Source organism: Taudactylus pleione, unplaced genomic scaffold (assembly GCF_031769625.1).
Source record: "Taudactylus pleione unplaced genomic scaffold, aTauple2 ptg000116l, whole genome shotgun sequence".
NCBI classification, from domain to species: Eukaryota; Metazoa; Chordata; class Amphibia; order Anura; family Myobatrachidae; genus Taudactylus; species Taudactylus pleione.
This window is the reverse complement of record NW_028284518.1, coordinates 10,517,352-10,538,714: the sequence shown is the minus strand read 5'-3', so window position 1 is coordinate 10,538,714 and position 21,363 is coordinate 10,517,352. Positions and strand designations below refer to the sequence as shown.

General features: G+C 45.1%; 1 protein-coding gene across 1 annotated transcript in view; it reads right to left on the bottom strand.

Annotated features, from left to right (window-relative positions):
- LOC148524755 (thioredoxin domain-containing protein 5-like) overlaps window positions 1-7,621 on the bottom strand; it is a 29,192-nt gene extending 21,571 nt beyond the window's left edge. Inside the window, exons 1-3 of the mRNA XM_088471677.1 lie at window positions 7,156-7,621; window positions 3,262-3,411; window positions 369-474 (exon numbers count right to left, since the gene is read on the bottom strand). Coding sequence (XP_088327803.1) covers window positions 369-474; window positions 3,262-3,411; window positions 7,156-7,325 — 426 coding nt within the window. The 5' untranslated portion in view covers window positions 7,326-7,621. The remainder of the gene's footprint in view (window positions 1-368; window positions 475-3,261; window positions 3,412-7,155) is intronic.
- Between the last annotated feature and the right edge of the window lie 13,742 nt (window positions 7,622-21,363).

Below are 21,363 nucleotides of genomic sequence, written 5' to 3'. Positions count from 1 at the left end.
ACACTGGAAGGAACAGTGACTTTCAGATCAAACTGACAAGTAATAAAACACATTTTGTCATATAATCGAAAAGCATAGCAAAATGTCATTAACACCTGGGCAGAGATGTTTTTGGTATCATTTCATTTTCTAATAAAAGATTAACCAGTTCCTTCCAGTGCTCTGGCAGCTGTGAATGTAAATTATACATCTGATAAGCAGAACAACTTCTGCTCTAGCACAGGTGACATCACCTCACAAAGAAGGTTAACGGTGATCCCAAACAAAAAACAACTAGTTGCCCCAGTCTTAAAATGAAGTAAAGCACTGTGCTAAATAGAGACATTCATCAAAAGCCCTTCAGTAAAGGACATTTCCTGGACACTCACTTCTGGTTCCTCATTTACAGTCTGCAGCATCCAGTTTTCCAGAGTCTGGAAGTCCCTTGCGCCCTGGTACTTCACAGCATCTTGGCCCAGTTTAAACAGCTTTAGGCTGAAAGATAACAATGAGAGGAAATATTCAAACTCACTACACATGCATTTATCTACATACATTGGCAGCGAACATGGAATGGCAGGAATATCAATTATACAAGTAAATATTTTAATAAAATGCATTATTATTTTTTCTCATTAGCAAATGAAATAGGTTTACCATTAAAAATCTCTTCAATGGAAATTTTTTTTTTTAAAAGAACCAATATTGGTCAACAAATCTTCCAGATTAACAAAGTTTCCTGGGCATCTTATACAGCCAAGGCCAAAAGTTTTGCGAATGACAAGTATTGTGTATTGACAGGTGTTGCTATTTTACTTGTGGTCAATCCTCAAGAGGCGGGTGGACAAACAAAAACCCACAAATTCGGACAAACTCCAAGCATTGATTAGGCAAGAATGGGCGGCCATCAGCCAGTATGTGGCCCAGAAGTTGACTGACAGCATGCCAGGGCGGATTGCAGAGGTTTTGAAAAAGAAGGGTTAACACTGCAGATATGGACTCTTTGCATAAACTTAATGTAATTGCTCATAAAAGCCTTTGACACTTATGAAATGCTTGTAAAATTTTACTTCAGTATACCATAGTAACATCTGACAAAAAGGTCTAAAAACACTGAAGCAGAAAACTGTGTGAAAACCAATACTTGTGTCATTCTCAAAACTTTTGGCCATGGCTGTATATTAGCAAGTATTAAAGCCCTTTCAGAGCGGGATAGAGGAAAATTTAGGAAAAACAAAAAGTTGTTGTTTTATTATTCTAGCCTGAAAAGTGTCTAAAACATCCTTTCATAAGGACAAACAGAATGGGGTTTTACATTACACAGGAATGTGCACAAATTTAAAAAAGTAAAAGTTTCTTATTTTACACTGCAGTTCACACTCCATCCTACAATACAGTCTGCTGCAATACTTTTATTCACAGTATAATATTATCTTACTGACACACAAAGAGGGAGATTTATCAAATCAGATGTCGCTCATAGCAACCATCCAGCTTCTGACTGTCATTTTTCTTGCACAACCTATATGTGGATGTGTTTTTCCCTTTAAGGTCTTCTCACAATAAGTATGAGATCGTAAACAGAGAGAAGCAAGACCCAAAGAAACTTTTAGGTGCCTAACCAAAGGTTCCAGGTTCCTGAGTGAGTGCAACCATATAGGGCAATGGCTAGTCGTAGGCTCCCTCATTACCTATGGTGGAGGATCGTCTTGCACTAAGATCACAACGTTGAACCAATGAAGCTGCTGCTGCACTGGGTTACCATACACCTATTTGATTGTGGACATAGGGCCTGCTTCAGCATGAATCGCTATTTTGCTTATATGCACGCACCGCAGTTGCTAATATCAGCGGTGACATGTAAATGTTTGCATTCGCATTGCAATCGCAGTCTGACATAAGGACGCCCACTTCCCCTTAATCACATCCGTATACTTGGCCAATATAGAGAAACAAATCGGTAACATCGAGTAACATTGGACCCATACACAGGTAATGCAGGTCAGACCTCACTCCGGATTTGCTTAAATGCTATGAGGCCTCAAGCGGCATCTGGTATCGCAGTGGCTAATTTATGCACGCCCATGCAACACCGTCCCAACACACTGGCATGCCTGCGTTCGCCCGACCACCCACAAACAGCACTTCCTGTCAATCACTCTGCAATGGGTCTGCGTATCCTCTGCGCCCACTGCCCCGATAGCAGTGGCTAGTTTGTGCACATGCACTGCATACGCAGAATGCAACCATCGATCAATTGAGCAACTGCGTTCCTTACTGAATCAGGCCCATATTACAGTATTTCAGTGTTGTGCACTTTTGCATGGGTCCATGGGCTTTTGAAAATGTTCTCTGAAGATTTTCACCAGAATGTTTACAACACCTGCATTCAGGGGCTGCATACGGGCCCCCTCCTTTGAGCAGCAGGCCCCCCAGCTCCTCTGTGTCAGCAAGCGGGTCCCTCCTCCTCCTCCGTAACGCCATCTTCCCTGGAATATTTGGGAAGATGGCGTATGCAAAGGTTCTGGCACAATGACAACGTCTTTGCTTGCACTACGCCATCTTCCTGAAGAGATCACTGGGAAGTGGGCGCTGCAGAGAACGAGGGACCAGCTTGGCGGCACAAAATAAGTACCACTCTGGGTACAGGGTGTGCGATGTGGGTTCCCTCTGGATTAACACATTTTTATATGTTTTTAGTTTGAATGAGGTGACTCTCAGCTTTAAAGAGCTGATTTTGGGCCATTTTTAAAACTCAGCTTCTAACGGTCATCTTACATAAGAAGGTTGATACTTCCTCTCTCTGAGAAATTTCAAAGGCATCATTTTCACGAATGGTATCAGGCAATATAATGGTGATGGGGACATTTACAATGACCAGGCTTCCTAGTGTGCAAGAGTTATAAAATTACGGTGTAGTACACAAATTGACTCATATTTGCTGTCATTACAAACAAGTTTGTGGATATAACAATTAACCACAATATTAGTTTTCCTTAGAGAAGGTTGGGATTACGGCAGAGCTGGAGAGCCACACGTCACATGAGAGTTGCCAGCTTGACCCTTCTCTAAATTTTCCCCTTTAGTTTAACACAAACTGAACATGCAATCTCTGCAACTTGCAAGATAATGTGTCATTTAAACATCTTAGCTAGTGTCCTGCATTTAGCATGCAAGAAAACACCAATAAATGCTTGTTTTTAGGGAAAAAAACAAACAAACATGATAAATGATAATCAAATTGCATACATTTACTATATAGCTATATTTTTAGTAACTTACGTGGGGTACCCTCGGACACCATTCTCTGAACATATGGTGTTATCCACTGTGCAATCCACCTTAGCAACATAAACTGGAGTCTTTTCCATATTGTTAAACTTGTCACCCAGCTCATTCCAGGTTGGCTGTAGACGCTGACAGTGGCCACACCTTACATAGAAACAAAGCATTTCACGACTGAATCAATTACATTTATAAGTTCATAGAACACTATAAATTACAAACAAAAAAAAAAAAAACTTTAGAGACTGACAATTGACAGATTGTCATACTGCTAATACCCCACTAATATTTATTCACAATGTATCAGATGAGATAGAACAGTAAGACCCAGCACAGGATGAAGCCAGGATCAACTTACAACTGAATGCCGGGTACACACTTGAGCGACAGTGACACCCTGGACATCGCATGATTGCCGGTACACATTACAGCGACGTAATGGTGGACGGAACGATCACTCATTCCATCCTTTATTAATATGCACAGTGCTGCATGAGATATCATCCGGTTGACCGTGCAGCACGGCTGACCGATATGGATGCGGAGTGTGTGCAAATCGGGTATATACACTGGGCAATATGCCCGATTTGGCCAAATCAGAACGACAGTGTGTACCTAGCTTTATTTTGAAATAGATGGGATCAATCTAAACATACATATACTCACAAGGACGAATGAATAAATCCCAAGAGCTAGATCGGAACGTCTAGCAACTAATGTATAGAAGAATGTCGAAGTCAGATAATTGGATATGATCGCTTGCAATTGTTATCTGACGATTTAGTCGTCTATGGTCTGATGAAGAATTGCTTGGACGCTACTCTGCGTCAGCACAATTCCGATACGCACAAATATATATTTATATTGCTACAAGGTTTAGTCAGAGAGTGGAAGACAGGTTTTGATGTGTATGTCTGTGAGTGCTTTGAGAAACTCTGCATATTAATACAATATGCCTGTAACAAATAATAGGAATGTAACACGGATAGTGATATGATCAGAGAAGGGTTCTAAATGCAAAGTTAGGAATCATTGTCAGGAACCTGAAAATCGTTAATAAATTGTATACTTTTTTGTTCAATACTGTTTTGGTTCATAGGAACTGACACCTACACTCTAATTAAGTAAAGAAAAGCCTGTCACAAGCTACCAGACAAGGTGGCAACAGCAAACAGCTGTGGGTCTCCCCCTGCTTAGAAATAGAAATAAACCTTGCTGCTTATGACACCTTGGATTGTAGTTTAAGAAACTAGTTAAAATATGTCAGAAATGGATAATATTATATATTAATCCATCACAAATACACTGAATTATATAACACACACATAGGGGATGAAAAGAATTGAATTCCGCCCTATCGCGCCCGACGGAGCTATTCTATTCTTGCTCCTGTCGGGCGCGATCAGCTGCCAAGCGCTACATTTCAGCTCGCAGCCCCTGGGGGATGAGAGCTGAAATGTGCGAAAAGTGACATGTTTGAGCGCCCAAACATCACTTTTCGCGATCGCGCCCAGCACTTTGGTCGGGTTTAGCTGCTTTACGTGGCTAAACCTGACCTCTATGGCCGCGATCAGGGTGAAAAGCTGGCACAATTGCATAGCGGCCCACGATCTCCTGTCACTTTAGACGGGAGATGTGTTAGATCAAAGCGTGTAACTTTCTTTTTATTGCAATATAACTTTTTGTGCTTTGGAACCACAATTGGATTGGAAAGCAATTATTTTTTATGCGACTTGTAGCGCTAAATAGCGACAGTTTGGGTACATAGATTTAGGGGTATCAATAAGAATCACAGTACGTGGCTATAGCTTCTATCAGTCTCTAGACAGTGCAACACGTGTAGGTGTTTGCTCTTCCGAGGGTAGGTCCACCTACAACCACATTACCTGTCCAACAATAATGAGTTGGAAATTTCACAGCATGAAGAGCTATTTATGATGTGGAATACAAAGCAGCACAAGGCTGCTTGGCACAACACTAGAGGTCCACATATACATATACATATATATATATACACACACACACACACACACATACACACACACACAAAGCAGAGAGAATATATTTTACATTAGTAGAAGTAATGTGTGATGTATTCTGCTGGAAAGGGTCAGGGGCACATTTTTCAGTGGCAGAACACTTAGGGATCAGTCAATTCAAATTGATGCGAGGGGGGGGGGGGGGGAAGAGTTGACGTTGCAACGGTGTAGAAAATGCTGGCCGGATATCACCCCGAACTCTTGGATTTTTGTACAAAGTCCTATGGGGCTGCGTATACAGCCCATGGGCCCGTCGGTACAGTAAATGTGGCATATAGCCACACTTACTAGCACGAAATTGAATCAACCCCCTAAAATGATGTTGTTGGGAATTACAGCAAAGATGCATGATAAACCAATAATATGCAGCACGGGAAGAAACGTTTTCCTGCTTCACATAAAGGGGCCGATTCTGATTTGGGAGCAAAGTAAATAAGAGCAAGTACCTTGGCAAAAACTTGTTGCACTGCAGATAGGGCAGTTTTAAAAAGTGCAGAGAGATTTAAATTTTGAGATGGCTTTGTCCAAACTCAAATCTAAATTGCAGTGTACAATATGGCTGTCCAGCATTTGTGGGCTACATGCAAAATCAGTCAGTATTTACCTTGCATGTAAAAATTTTTTTTTTTTAAAAAACCCTTGAATTGCAATATGGTTTGTTCCAGATGGTTACTTGTTTTTTTGTGCTTTGCTCCAACCTCAGAATTTGGCCCATAGTCACAAGACCATAACTCCCCATCCCCTTAACCAAGTGGTTCCCACACACATCGATTTAGTGATGACCTAAAGTCAGACAATTTACTAATGAAGTCGCAATTTACTGACATGAATGATGAAACATTCTCTGTAAAGCACTGCTAATAAGCTGGCGCTATATCACAGTTAATAATGGTACAGCAATGTGAAAGTATATAGCCTATGACAATCAGCCTCTAGTGAAGCATCATCCCAGTCTTACAAGGACAACCCCCTGAGCTCAGAAAGTTAATGCCAACAATCCTAAGCCACGTCAGCAGCATCTCTCATCCACCAAACTGATGAACTAAGGCCAACAGAGGAATCAGGAGGAATGTGCTGTCCACACAGGATAGTAACCTGAAGGCGGCAATACTAATACTAATAAGGAGGACTTGTGTGCAACATTCTACACCAGACTAAAGCAACATTCTATTCAGTCACTTCTTAAACAAAGATGAACCACATAATGCACTACACAATTTATATGGCAAATATGAAATAAAGCACTGAGCATTAATCTCCACTCATCTAACTGATAGATATATATATATATATATATATATATATATATATATATATATATATATATTCCTACAAATGAAATACCTAAAACCAGTTTTAGGCCAAATTAGAGTCAACCAAACATAGGGTTAAATATGGGAGGTAAGAAGTGACTGGCAAAATCTTATCAGAGAGGGGATAATCAATACCTCATGTTTACAAGCCTGAGCTATGAGGGATAAGCAATGCTAACACAAATCTGGCACTAGAAGCAGCAAATGGCTAGTACTGTAATTGGCACAGGCCCTTACAAGTGACACTGATCACACAATGCTATACTATAGATGTAACATACTGTATTGTCCTAAGGAGATTGGATTTCCCAAGCACAAACACTCACAGGCCAGGATTTGTTCTCGGCCTCACAGGAGTGCGGCCCCGAACCCACATGTGCTGCAGGGGACAGGGATGGCTCTACGTACAGTATATACCTGAGCAATCACTATGCGGGGTCACTCAGTAATCAGTGCATGCAGGATATGACAGATGTGTATTATACATAGGTACTGGCCGCACACACATATTACTGCTGCTGCTGCAGCCCGCCTCTTACCAGGGAGCGAAGAACATAATGAAGTGCGGAGACTGCTTGACGGCATGGGTGAACATCTCTGCCGAGTAAAGGTGTTTGCTGTGCGGATCCTCTTCGTCATAGGTCTCCAGCTCCCCGGACACACTGACCACCAGCAGCCATAGCAGCTGCGCGAACCGGCATTGTATCATCTTTCCTGGCAGCAGGGAGGCGGCAGCAGAGCTCGGCCTGGTCCGGTGTACAGGCCAGGGAGGAGGAGACAGAGGCCGGGGAGAGAGAGACTGTCGGGAGGAGGAGGCTTGTTACCCCACCACGGGGCCTGTAGTTACAGAAGAGGGAGGAGGAGGGACACGGCTGTCACATTTACACTCCTCCAGGTGTATGATTACCACACACCGCTTCCCTGTCCTCATTGTGAAACCCCATTTGTGTATGTGACTGTGTATATGAGAGGAGGAAATAGCAGCTGTGAGGAACTTTCTGCTCTTATCTCAGACTTTAGTAATAAACACAGTAGTTTGCTTTATTGTCTTTCTCAATATCAGATACACAGCTCATTCTGGGCAGGACGCTTGCATACAATCCCAAAGGACAGTTGTCCCTGTAAGTGCTGTCGGGTGACGAATGCACTGCAGGGGGTGCTGGGAGGCATCTGATTGGACCTCTCAGTGTGTGAAGCCCATAGGTTAGATGGTATTGCCCACTGCATCCAAGCTCCAGGGCATGGTGCATATGCGCCACCAAAATATTTAATATTCGGATGTTCGCCTGCAAAAACCGCATTGCTGCATTACCGCTCTGTCAGGTTTATAGGGCTGAGTCGCACACAAAGTGGTGGTATTTTTGTGAAGCTGCGACAGCCATAGTTACTGCCTTATGCTAATGCACGGATCTATATGGCTTCAAGCGGTTTTTATGTCCACTACCACAACCATCATCAGTATCGACACTTGCACCTAGGTCGGACTCGCCCACAAGTGTACAGGGAAAATCCATAGTAGGCCACACTGCTTGAGAGCCCCACCCCATCCTCTAGGGTCAGTAACTTGCCTTGGAGCAGGACCATGGGTGAACTTGGGTGATTGGTTTCTATAGAAACTACACCAAGATCAGCCCTACTTCCAATAAAAGTGGGTGGACCTTAAACACCCATCCCCTTCTTTATAAGGGGCCCTGTTCTTTGCATATCCTCTCTAATGGTTGGCCAAGTCTCTCAGTGGTGGCTGGCCACACACCTTAAGTTGGGTCCCTACAACTGCATTCCCTGGTGGAACCTTTCATGCTCCAGTCCGACTCTGCTTGCACCAGTCCTATGCTAGGTGCAAGATGTCCATCATATGTAGGCTTCCCTTCCCTGTATGTATGCTTAGAATAGCATGAAACTCTAGCTACATGCCCGCGATATAGATCTCTTGCATGTATTGGCATGAATGCCACCTAGTTGCACCCAGTAATGCCCATTTCATGCAGATCTGGGGCGGGATGCAGTAATACCGCCGGACATCGCCATTGTACAGATCACATATGCACTAATATATGCGATCTGTACAGCAAAGGACAGCTCTTCCGATAAGAGCTGTCCTTTGCAATATCTCCTGCACAGTGGACTTCCGGGTTTATGACCCGGGATGTCCATCTGCGAATGCGTAGTGACGGGATGGCCGCGGGACATGCTGCGAGGGATCCGATCGGATCCCTCATAGGCAGCGTGATGCGGTAGAAGCCTATAGGCTTCTATAGGGTAACGACAGCAATAGCTGGCGTTACCCTCCGCATGGCAGCCCGGTGGCCAGGAGATTGCTGCATACGGAAAATGCGGTAAACAGGTGTTTTACCGCATTTTCTGTTTGGTGCATCCCGCCCCTGGCCTGGATCCATTAGACTCAAACAGCCAGAGGTTGGCAAAACCTACCTCCCAACTGTCCTGATTTTGGTGGGACAATCCTTTTTGGATACTGTCCTGCCACAGTGTCCCATGGTGTAGAGGGGTTTGGGCAGCATCTATTCAGTGCAGAGTAGCTCTGGGCATGCCCTCCTGCATGCCGAAAACGGGGATGGCTCACAGGATATTTCTCACAAGGCCACAGCCCTTTTTGGACACGCCCTTGGCACACAGTGTCCCGGTTGCAACGTTCAAGAAGGATAGCAAATATGCGTAAACTCACTTATACTCATGCTCCGTATGCTTAAACTCGCTGTTTGCATCCGTGAAAAGAAATGCATCCGACAGAGAATCAGCCACTGAATTAGCATAAGGTACAGCAGAGGTGTGCAATCTGTTTCTAGGATCCTCTGATTTTCATATATTCAGCATGTTCTGTTATAAAATAACTATTTTGGGACAGCAGAATAATGTCACATAGTGGTTGGGGTCCTAAACAACTGTAGCACCACAGATTTACTGCAACATTTAAGTTTTATTTACTTACACACACACACCATATTCATAAGCAGGTGTATCTAAAACTTTGTGGGCCCCCGTAGAAAAATTTTGAAAGTTCCCACAGCATTACGTAGTTTCAGGTGCATTGCAGTTTTCTCCACTGAGATGGTAGTAAGGGACAGGGCCTTAAGCAGCACAGGTGGCAGCTATCCTTGGCTGAATGCCCCACAGTGGCTACTAACCTGGCAGTTATGCCAATGTTCAAAGTATTTTATGATTTAAGAATAGATCAACAATTAACTTCTGTAAATATCTTACTAATCATTCATACCAGAATAAGGGCAGTTGTAGACAAACTGGCTCACATGCAATGTTTGCACATACACAACAGTTTACACTTGTAGGTGTATCTATGAGAACGGTATATTTTAACTATATGATGGTACATCATCTTACTTAGGACTACAAAAACGCTGCATGCATGGATGAATTTTGCCAGCAAAGAAAAGTTTGATACCTCTCCAAGCACTCCAATGCCAGTCTTAAGGCACACATCCACTAGCCAATTTCTATGAGCGAATGAACGATAACGATATCGTTCAATCGTGCATGAATCGGCCACATTAAAGTCGGAAATGACCAGCGATGCGCACTCCCGCTGGTCATTTCCGACATCAATCATCGGCCGAACATGCTGAACAACCTGACGATAACACCAGGTTGAGCATGTTAGGGGGTGATTGATATGTCTACACTGAACGACTGCTCATTCAGTGTTGGCACAGCACAGACTGTCAAACGACTGCACGATTACAATGTCGTAATTGTGCAGTAGTTTTTTGGTCTGCAAGTGGATGTGTGCCTTTAGGGGTATATTTACTAAAGTGAGAATTTGTAGAAGTGGAGATGTTGCCCATAGCACCCAATCAGATTCTACTTAACATTTAACTAGCACCTTCTAGAAGATAATAGCTAGAATCCAGGGGCGTATCTATAATGGGTGCAGGGTGTGCAAGGGGGACCGGCACTGCACACCCTGCACCCATAGTATTACTTACCTCTCCCGAGTTCCACGTCTGACCGGGGGTCCGGCGCTGTAAAAACGACTGGAAAATAGCCGCGGCCATTTTTCCGTCGTTTGCGCATACGCAGTACAGGGGAAATGGTCGCCACAGCCATTTTCCTGGTGACCTGCGCATACTGTATAGACTCTGGGCGCACTCTAGTGCCCAGAGCCTATAACTCTGGCGCTGGTCGTGCATAGCTCATGCGCTGCCGGCCACTGGACCCGTGTCGGAGACTGCACACGGGCCCCCTCATCTCTAGAAACGCCCCTGCTAGAATCTGATTGGTTGCTATGGGCAACATCTCCACTTCAGTAAATATATAACTTAGAATTGGAATGTGTGCCCAGCAAATATATGTGGATTTCATTGCCTCACATGGCAAATTCTCCTAGTTGCACTAATGCTTGCTCAACGTCAGCATGCTAAAAACTAGGGGTGAGCGGGTTCGTATTTCTGAAATCCGAACCTCCCCCGAGCCCCCCCGATCCGAGGCAGATCCGAGTCAGGCTCGACTTTTCCCGCCTGACTCGGATCTGAAATCGAGGCAAAACGTCATCATTCCGCCTTCCGGGTCTCGCGGGTTTTGGATCCTATATAAGGTACCCGCGTCGGCGCCATTTTCTCACTCGGCTGTGGACAGTGAAGAGGGAGGGTGGGAGTTAGGGCTGGCTGGGCTGTGTAGTGTAGTGCAGTGTTGTGCTGCGCTGCTGTTGTCCATAAGGGCTGTGTCCACTCCTCCAAAGTCCATAGGGGCTGGCTGTGTTGTGCTGTGCTGCTGTTGCCCATAGGGGCTGTGTCCACTCCTCCAAAGTCCATAGGGGCTGGCTGGACTGTGTTGTGCAGTCAGTTGTCCATAGGGGCTGTGTCCACTCCAAAGTCCTGTGCAGAGTCCCAGTCCTAAAGGGGTGCTGTAGTGTTGTCCAGGGGGTGCTCTGTCCATCAGGGGTGCTCCCCCCAAGTGCAAAATAAAAAAAATATTTTCTGTGTTTGTGAATTGTGTGCGCAGTAGCCGCACGTGCATCAACAAAGTAGTGCCAAGCGTGCGCCTGTGTCATAAGTAAAGGGCCGGCTGGCTTGACCATTAAAGGGTGCTGTAACCCCCAAAGTACACTCCAAACCAAATAAAAAAATATTTTCTGTGTTTGTGAATTGTGTGCGCAGTAGCCGCACGTGCATCAACAAAGTAGTGCCAAGCGTGCGCCTATGTCATAAGTAAAGGGCCGGCTGGCTTGACCGTTAAAGGGTGCTGTAACCCCCAAAGTACACTCCAAACCAATTAAAAAAATACTTTCTGTGTTTGTGAATTGTGTGCGCAGTAGCCGCACGTGCATCAACAAAGGAGCAGCGCCAAGCGTGCGCCTGTGTCCCATAAGTAAAGAGCTGACTGGCTCATTTCTTAAAGGGTGGTGTAACCCACAAAGTGCACTACTTTCCAGCAAAAATAAAAAAATATTTTCTGTGTTTGTGTGCACCTTAGCCGCACGTATATATCAAATCGATATAACATAAATGGAGGACCAAACTTTCTCCGATAAAAATAAAATAGAGAAAGATCAAGAACCACTTCCTCCTAGTGCTGAAGCTGCTGCCACTAGTAATGACATAGACGATAACATGCCATCAACGTCGTCTGCCAAGGCCGATGCCCAATGTCATAGTAGAAGCCACATACAATCCCAAATGACAAAGTTCAGGAAAATGACCTTAAAAAAAACATTTAAATCATCTAAAGAGAAACGTAAACTTGCCAATATGCCATTTATGACACGGAGTGGCAAGGAACGGCTAAGGTCTTTCCCTATGACTAATGTGTGTCATACTAGTATGACTAGTATGTTCATGACTAGTGGTTCAGCTTCACATGACGATGGAAGCCCTCCCGCTAAAAAAATCAAACGAGTTAAGCTGGCAAAAGCACAGCAAAGAACTGTGCGTTCTAAGAAGATATCACAAATCCCCAAGGAGAGTCCAAGTGTGGTGGTGGTTGCGATGCCTGACCTTCCCAGCACTGGACGGGAAGAGGTGGTTCTTTCCACCATTTGCACGCCCCCTGCAAGTGCTGAAAGGAGCACCCACAGTCCACTTGCTGATATGCAAATTGAAGATGTCACTGTTGAAGTACAACAGGATGAGGATACTGGTGTAGCTGGGTCTGAGGAGGAAGTTGGCGAGGAGGATTCTGATGGTGATGTGGTTTGTTTAAATCAGGCTCTGGGGGAGACAGTTGTTGTCCGTGGGATGAAAAAGCCCATCACGGTCATGCCTGGGCAGAAGACCAAACATTCCACCTCTTTGGTCTGGCAATATTTCTATCCAAATCCGGACAACAACTGTCTTGCCATATGTACCATATGTAAAGGTGGAATAAGTAGGGGTAGGGACGTTAACCACCTAGGAACATCCTCCCTTATACGGCACCTGCAGCGCGTTCATAATAAGTTACTGTCAAGTTCAGAAACTTTGGCTAAGACCGTAAGCAGTCCAGGGACACCTAAATCCCGTTGTCTCCAAGCGCCTGCAAACCACACCGTCAACTCCCTCCTCGTCAATTTCCTCCTTAGTCAAGATCGGAAGTAGTCCTGCAGGCCATGTCACTGGCATGACTGACTCTCCTATCCGGGATTCCTCCGGAGGATCCTGCATTGCTACGCCTACTGCTGCCGCTGCTGCTGTTGCTGCTGCTGGGAGTCGTTCATCATCCCAGAGAGGAAGTATGAACACCACTACTTTTACTAAACAATTGACCCTCCAACAGTCCTTAGTGAGGAGGATGAAGTACGACAGCAGTCATCCTGAAGCAAAACGTATAACTGAGGCCTTGACTGCTATGTTGGTGTTAGACGTGCGTCCGGTATCCGCCATTAGTGCAGTGGGATTTAGACAATTGATGGAGGTAGTGTGTCCCCGGTTCCAAATCCCATCTAGATTCCACTTCACTAGGCAGGCGATACCGAGACTGTACAGAAACGTCAGAAAAAGTGTCCTCAGTGTCCTGAAAAATGCCGTTGTACCCAATGTTCACTTAACCACGGACATGTGGACAAGTGGAACAGGGCAGACTAAGGACTATATGACTGTGACAGCCCACTGGGTAGATGTATCACCTTACGCAGCAACAGCAGCAGCGTCACCAGTAGCAGCATCTCAGAAACGCCAGCTCGTTCCAAGGCAGGCTACGCTGTGTATCACCGGTTTCAGTAAGAGGCACACCGCTGACAACCTCTTAGAGAAACTGAGGGAAATCATCGCCCAGTGGCTTACCCCACTTAGACTCTCCTGGGGATTTGTGATATCTGACAACGCCACCAATATTGTGCGGGCATTACATCTGGGCAAATTCCAGCACGTCCCATGTTTTGCTCACACAATAAACTTGGTGGTGCAGAATTTTCTGAAAAGCGACGGGCGTGCAGGAGACGCTTTGGGTGGCCCGAAAAATTTCTGGCCACTTTCGACATTCAGCGACTGCGTGCCGAAGACTGGAGCGCCAGCAAACACTCTTGAACCTGCCCCGCCATCACCTGAAGCAAGAGGTTGTGACACGGTGGAACTCAACACTCTATATGCTTCAGAGGATGGAGGAGCAGCAAAAGGCCATTCAAGCCTATACATCCACCTATGACATAGGCAAAGGAGGGGGTATGCACCTGACTCAAGCGCAGTGGAGAATGATTTCCGTGTTGTGCAAGGTTCTCCAGCCCTTCGAACTTGCCACACGTGAAGTCAGTTCAGACACTGCCAGCTTGAGTCAGGTCATTCCCCTCATCAGGCTTTTGCAGAAGCAGCTGGAGAAAGTGAAGGAGGAGCTAAGACGGAGCGATTCCGCTTGGCATGTGGGACTTGTGGATGAAGCCCTTCATTTGCTTTGCCAGGATTCCAAGGTGGTCAATCTGTTGAAATCAGACCACTACATTTTGGCCACCGTGCTCGATCCTAGGTTTAAAGCCTATGTGGTGTCTCTCTTTCCGGCCGACAAAAGCCTGCAGAGGTGCAAAGACCTGCTGGTGAACACACTGTCAGCTGAAGCGGAACGTGACACGTCAACAGCTCCTTCATTTTCTCCCGTAACTGGGGCTGCCAGGAAAAAACTTAGGACATCTAGTCCAGACTGAAGGACCTGGCAACAATTTCTGACATGTCTACTGTCACTACATATGATACTGTCACCATTGACAGAATGGTGGAGGATTACATCGGTGACAGCATCCAAGTAGGCATGTCAGACAGTCCATACCTGTACTGGCAGGAAAAAGAGGCAATTTGGAGGCCCCTGTACAAACTGGCTCTATTTTACCTGAGTTGCCCCCCTCCAGTGTGTACTCCGAAAGAGTGTTTAGTGCAGCCGGGAACCATGTCAGCGAAAGGCGTAGGCGGTTGCTTCCACAAAATGTGGAGAAGATGATGTTCATAAAAATAAATTATCAACTCTTCCAGGGAGACCAGCCTCCAGAACATACAGAGGGACCTGTGGTGGTGGATTCCAATGGGGACGAGTTAATACTCTGTGAGGATGAGGATGTACACAACACTGAAGAGGGTGAGGAATCGGTGGAGGATGAGGACGACATCTTGCCTCCGTAGAGCCAGTTTGTGCAGGGACAGATTAATTGCCAGCTTGTTTTGTGGGGGCCCAAACGAACCAATCATTTCAGCCACAGTTGTGTGGCAGACCGTGGCGCTGAAATGATTGCTTTGTTAAAGTGTGCATGTCCTGTTTATACAACATAAGGGTGGGTGGGAGGGCCCAAGGACAATTCCATCTTGCACCTCTTTTTTTTCTTTGCATTATGTACAGTTTGGGGCCTAGTTTTTCAAACTGCCACCCTGTCTGCCACTGCAGTATCACTCCTAGATGGGTCACGAGTTTGTGCCGCCCACTCGTGTCGCTTAGCATAGTCATCCAGCTACCTCGGTGCAACCTTTTGGACATAAAAACACTATTGTGAGGTGTGAGGTGTGAGGTGTTCAGAATAGACTGGAAATGAGTGGAAATTAAGGTTATTTAGGTTAATAATAGCATAGGAGCAGAAAAACCAACATATTCTGTGATTTTAGCTGTTTTTATGCTTTTTAAAAAAAAAATACAGATCCAAAACACAAAACCCAGAACCCAAAACACGGAAGGGTGGTTTTGGCAAAACCAATCCAGATCCAAAACACGAAGAAAGATCCAGATCCAAAACACGAAAAGTGGCCGGTGCACACCCCTACTAAAAACAAGCCCTGTTAATTTTTTCAGGGTATTGAAAACTAGCATGCCTTAAAATGTGAAGCATATTTGCCAACTCTCCCTCATTGTCAGGGAGACTCCCTGAAATAGCAGCAATCTCCCTGAAGAGTGTAGCAATCTCCCTGATTACACTTTACCCCCATTATGAAGCTGTTATATTAAAAAAAAACAGAGATATATACATTCAAATGGGATGATTAGCATAATTTCCCTGCATTGAATATAAGGCACAATGATCCCTATGGCTACATGCATTTTCTAAAAAGTATCAGTGTGCTTTCATCAACAAATAGATCTTACTAAATACTTTTTGGCTCATTTACATTTGGATGTAAGTAAATTTAATGACACGCCTCTCAGATATAGCGGTAAACGTCCACTTTACCACAGCGCTCATAGGTATTGTTTTCACGATCTCCCTGAAATGCTTTTTCAAAAGTAGCCAAGTATGATGTGAAGGAACTGTAGTTTATGCCATAGGGCAGCGATTTTCAACCGCTGTGCCGCGGCACACTAGTGTGCCGTGGGCAGTTGTGAGGTGTGCCGCAGTGCCGTCAGGAACGGCGGTCAGGGCTACCAGTCACATTGCAGGTCTGTGAACCGGGCAGCGCTGCCGCTGAGCTCCTCTGGGAGACTCAGGCGCGCCCGGCTGTGACCTCCATGGATGCGGCGGCGTGACATCACAGGTCACGCACGCCGCATTTTCAGCCCGCCATACCCGATCCGCAAGCCAGCCCAGCCACTGACTCACCTGCCCACCATGCCCGCTCCGCAGGACAGACAGTCTGCTCTCCTGCCCGCCTGCATGTTTGCACGCTCTCAAGCTGCTGACTGCTCTGCACTAACAGGTATGTGGATTCTATTTTCTGTGAGGTCAGGAAAATGTTTTCTTGTGTGAAAGTGCTTTAGATTTATTCTGTGGGGCCTATTGATTGTTTTTTCCTGAGAGGAGCAATGTGGGGTTTTTATTTTTTGTTTCTGTGGGGGTCAATGTATGCATTTTATTCCTGTCGGGGCCAATGTTATTTTTTTCTGTGGGGGCCAATGTTATTTTTTTCTGTGGGGGCCAATGTTATTTTTTCTTTGGGGGCCAAGGTATGTGCCTTTTATTCCTGTGGAGGCCAATGTTGTGTGTTTTATTCCTGTGGAGGCCAATGTTGTGTGTTTTATTCCTGTGGAGGGCAATGTTGTGTGTTTTATTCCTGTGGAGGCCAATGTTGTGTGTTTTATTCCTGTGGAGGCCAATTTTGTGTGTTTTATTCCTGTGGAGGCCAATGTTGTGTGTTTTATTCCTGTGGAGGCCAATGTTGTGTGTTTATTCATGGGTCGCGCACGCCGTATCGCCGGATGGTGTGCCGTGGCAATTTTGAAATCTTGCGTAGGGTGCCTCGTGTTGAAAAAGGTTGAAAATCACTGCCATAGGGAATCATATCTGAATTGAGTGCTGTTTGAAAATGTATAATATACCACAGCCCAGCACTGCTGATATGTGAATGGATGCTGTCGTATTGAGATTTAAATCACCTTTTGGGCAAATCAAGGTGTAGATTAATTCTCACTAAGCATGCTCACTGAGCTCATATGGGGGTCTATTCAGCAACAGTGACGATATTTCCCAGAATATTATCGGGCAACATCGTCATGATTTTTTTTTCAATTTATATCTGCTATTCAGCAATATTTTTTGCAGGGACAGCAGTTGCGGTAACACGCTGTCCCTGCAATTTTACAGAAGGCTTTGTTATCGGTTTCCGAAATCAATACCTTCTGTTGCTGCTTCTGCACATGCTCAGTCATGTGCTTACGAACTGTCTCTGTCCCTGCTCTGAGGTGACCGTGGAGGGGTAAGTACATCTCCAGCTTGTCCAAATTGATTGACATGTACACAAGCTTTATATTAGTCTGTATACATGTATATTTATGTGCTTTTATATTTAAAATGTATATATACATTTTAAATATAATAGCACATAAATATAAATGTATACAGGCTAATATAAAGCCTGGGTACACATGGCAGTCAATTCATGACAAAATCCCCTTTGTTTTATTTGCTGCGCACACATAAATTTGCAGTATATTATTGTTAGCGCCGATAGCAAAAGTTTTTCTGTTTTGTATACATATATGGCATTAATATTGCCATGCTGCTGGTACCATGTATGATATGAGTAAAACCGAGCGCGGGCGTATTTCTTTTCTGTTTTGTTTCAAAATTTTGCCTTGTGCTCAGGGGCGCCGAGAGGGGGGGGGAGCGGGTACAGATTACCGGGGCCCAGGCTTCCTGAGGGGCCCGGCGGGGGCCCGGGTCCGGCGCCGCTCCCCCTCCCTCATAGCAGCCCAGCACACAGCGGGTGCTGAGCTGCAGTGGAGACTGCTCGTGGCTGCTGAGCAGCAGCCACAGCAGTCTCCTATGCCTGTGGGGGGAGCGATCACACTGATCGCGCCCCCCCTGGCTTTGAGCAGGGCTGGGGGCCTAGAGCGCCCCCCTCCCCAGCGCACAGCGTCACTAAGCGGCACTGCAAATCTTTTTTTTTTCCGGAAAGGGGGCGTGGCCACGCCTCCCACGATTAGGCCACGCCCCCTATTACCTGGGCACGCCGCGGCTCTCAGCGGGCCTGCTTGTGCTATCATGGCAGCTTTCAATTAAGGCTATAAAAAGCCTAGTTGGGTGTGGCTAACAGCCAGCCCCTGTATAGATGTGTCCCTCTGTATCTAGGAGGTGAGTACATTTAACTGCAATGTAATGATGTGCTGGGCATATATGCTAGTGTTAGGGACCTGCAGAAAAATGGGGTCCCTTGATGCTGGGCTGCAGGCCTAAATGCTTTGATCAAATCATGACAAAATCCCCTTTGTTTTATTTGCTGCACACACATAAATTTGCAGTATATTATTGTTAGCACCGATAGCAAAAGTTTTTCTGTTTTGTATACATATATGGCATTAATATTGCCATGCTGCTGGTACCATGGGTAAAACCGAGCGCGGGCATATTTCATTTCTGTTTTGAGTCAATTTAGGCAGGTCACCACAAAGCTGAGTTACATGATCCTGCAGGGACTTATGGGAAAATTTCCCACTGTCCCTGCAGTTTTCAGGTAATTTATTATATTTTCTTCATATTACGCCATTCTGAGATGGCATTATATAAACTAAAGATTTATCGAGTAATTTAATGCTTTTTGTTTTCCTGAATAGCAAAAAGCGTTAAAGCACTATAGAGATCAATGGCTGATCCCGACAATGCGGTACTCTGTGAGATGGGAATTAATGGAGAAGATAATTTCGTTATCTTCTCCATTATCCCAAAAATGCGAAAATGATAGTTTCCACATTTTTTATGTAAAAAATCATTACTGAATAGACCCCATGGAGTTAGGAGTGACCGTTTTATGGCCTGTTTAGCAGAATAACCAGGACGGGCCCAGACATACTGGATGATCAGGGCATCAAAGTGTTTAAATGTGAAAAACTTAGGGCTTTTACAAAAACCACAAAGGTAAAAGCATATAACATCCACAATTTAAACCAACAAGGTGTATTATCACTAACTTCCTACCAGAAGGTAGCAGAATGGGAACACATCATAAATGTTTCAAAACAAATCTGGATCTCTGCAAGAAATGTGTAGGTCGGTGAAGATAACGACAGGGAAGAACTATCCACATTTCTTGCAGAGAGCCAGGTTTGTTTTTTGTAAGTATAATGCTTTTTAAAATTGTCATTTATATTACCCAATGGTTTTATGCAAGATCTTTTCCTATGTCGTAACAGGGGTAACGGGTGTGGCTAAATAGACTCACTGAGATGTTGCATATCATGGGAGTGTCGTAGGCATGTTGCTGAAAGCGGCTGCATACACAGAAGCTCAACCGCTCCCATAAGAGACCGTAGATATACATACCTCCCAACATTTAAGCTCAGCCACCCCGGACATTTTGCTCGCCGTATGCATGGCTTCCTGTAAGGGGATGGGGCTTCCTGAAAAGGGGCGTGGCTGCGATGAAACGGACGGGGCCTAGCGGCACCCCCGATGTTGTCACTATAGGGGCGTGCCCCGCGCTCTCTGAGATGCTGGGCAGCGCCCAGGATCTCCCTACACAAGAGAGATGCATCTGCACGGCATCTATTCTGCCTCTTCTTGTCCGCTGCCCTGCTGTGCAGAGCAGCTATTTGTGCTCCCCCCAACTTCCCTCCCACCGCGGGTCACTGTGGCCCGCCGGTGGGACAGCGGGACAGTCCCAGAAAAACGAGACTGTCCCGCTGATTGCGGGACAGTTGGGAGGTAATGCATATACAGAGAAACCGCACCTGCCATAGGTTGGTGCAAGTTTTTATGGTGCAACCAATGGTATATCTAAAAGGTGCACCAAGTGGTATTTCATCGTCTATGGACGCTCACAGTGGGCGCCTCAGTCCTTGCACATTCAGACGCACAGGTGTACAGCAGAGAAAGACTTTATAGCATCATTAGCATAAAGTTGCAGATGCGACTGTGGTAAAAGACGCAAGGACGGCCACAACTGCGTCTGACACAGAAATCTTGATGTGTTACTTAATGTTATATAATTTTTACATTGATCTATTACAAGCTGATATGCCATCTGCTATTAGATCACTTTTTAACTGGCCATGCTTTTGGGCACAGGCTTGCATCAGGCTGGTAAGATCCCTGTGTGGTCCCCAATAGTCCTCTGAACTCCCATCTTTGAATTGTGCAGCATTTTACTGTTACATTCAGCATGTAGTTGTTTAGCTGTACTATGTACAGTGTTCTCCCCAGGCTGTTTTTTGCGGGTGCACCACCCGGCAAGAAACAGCCTACAACCCGGCACTTTGGGAGCCTGCAAGTGGGGACAGTATCTGGGAGCTGTATAAAAAGGACCAGATCCCACAGACTTTGCAGCTTTTTCATAATCAGACGACTGGGCCTCTAATAAGAAAAGGAGACTTAATATATAAAATATTATTTCAAGTTTAAATCATCATAAGGTCAGTGTTTAAAACATTTTATTATTGCGTAGGCCCCACATGGCTACTTCTTGATGCCACCCGGCTGGAAAAAATTTCTGGGGAGAACACTGATGTAACTTGTTGATTTTTGTGCACTGTGTAATTTGTAGTTCTTATTTGCCCCCTCCTGTTAAATAATAATGGAAATGTAACCACATTCTTTGCAGTAAAAACAAAGTGTATCAGATGACATCACCAAACATGTTATACTGATTATATAGTATTGGGTAAATGGTTTTCACATTAGCTGGTAACTTCTGTCATCATCCCTGTCAAGTGGTTTCTGCAGATTAACTCCACAGTATGCGAAGCATGAAGACAAGAGGCTGTTGACACTTTAATGTACATATACGAGTAAGTGAACAGTCTTAACGTTTGTGACCTTCCTTTCCTTCCTGAATAGTCAAAAATATTATATGCAGCTTCACTGGCCTCAGCAGCGCGAATTCACAGAACATCCTGAGTAACCAGAGGGTTCCTTAGATGTCCAATGTTCACGCAGATGATCCGATGCTGCGTATTTGGATGAAGCA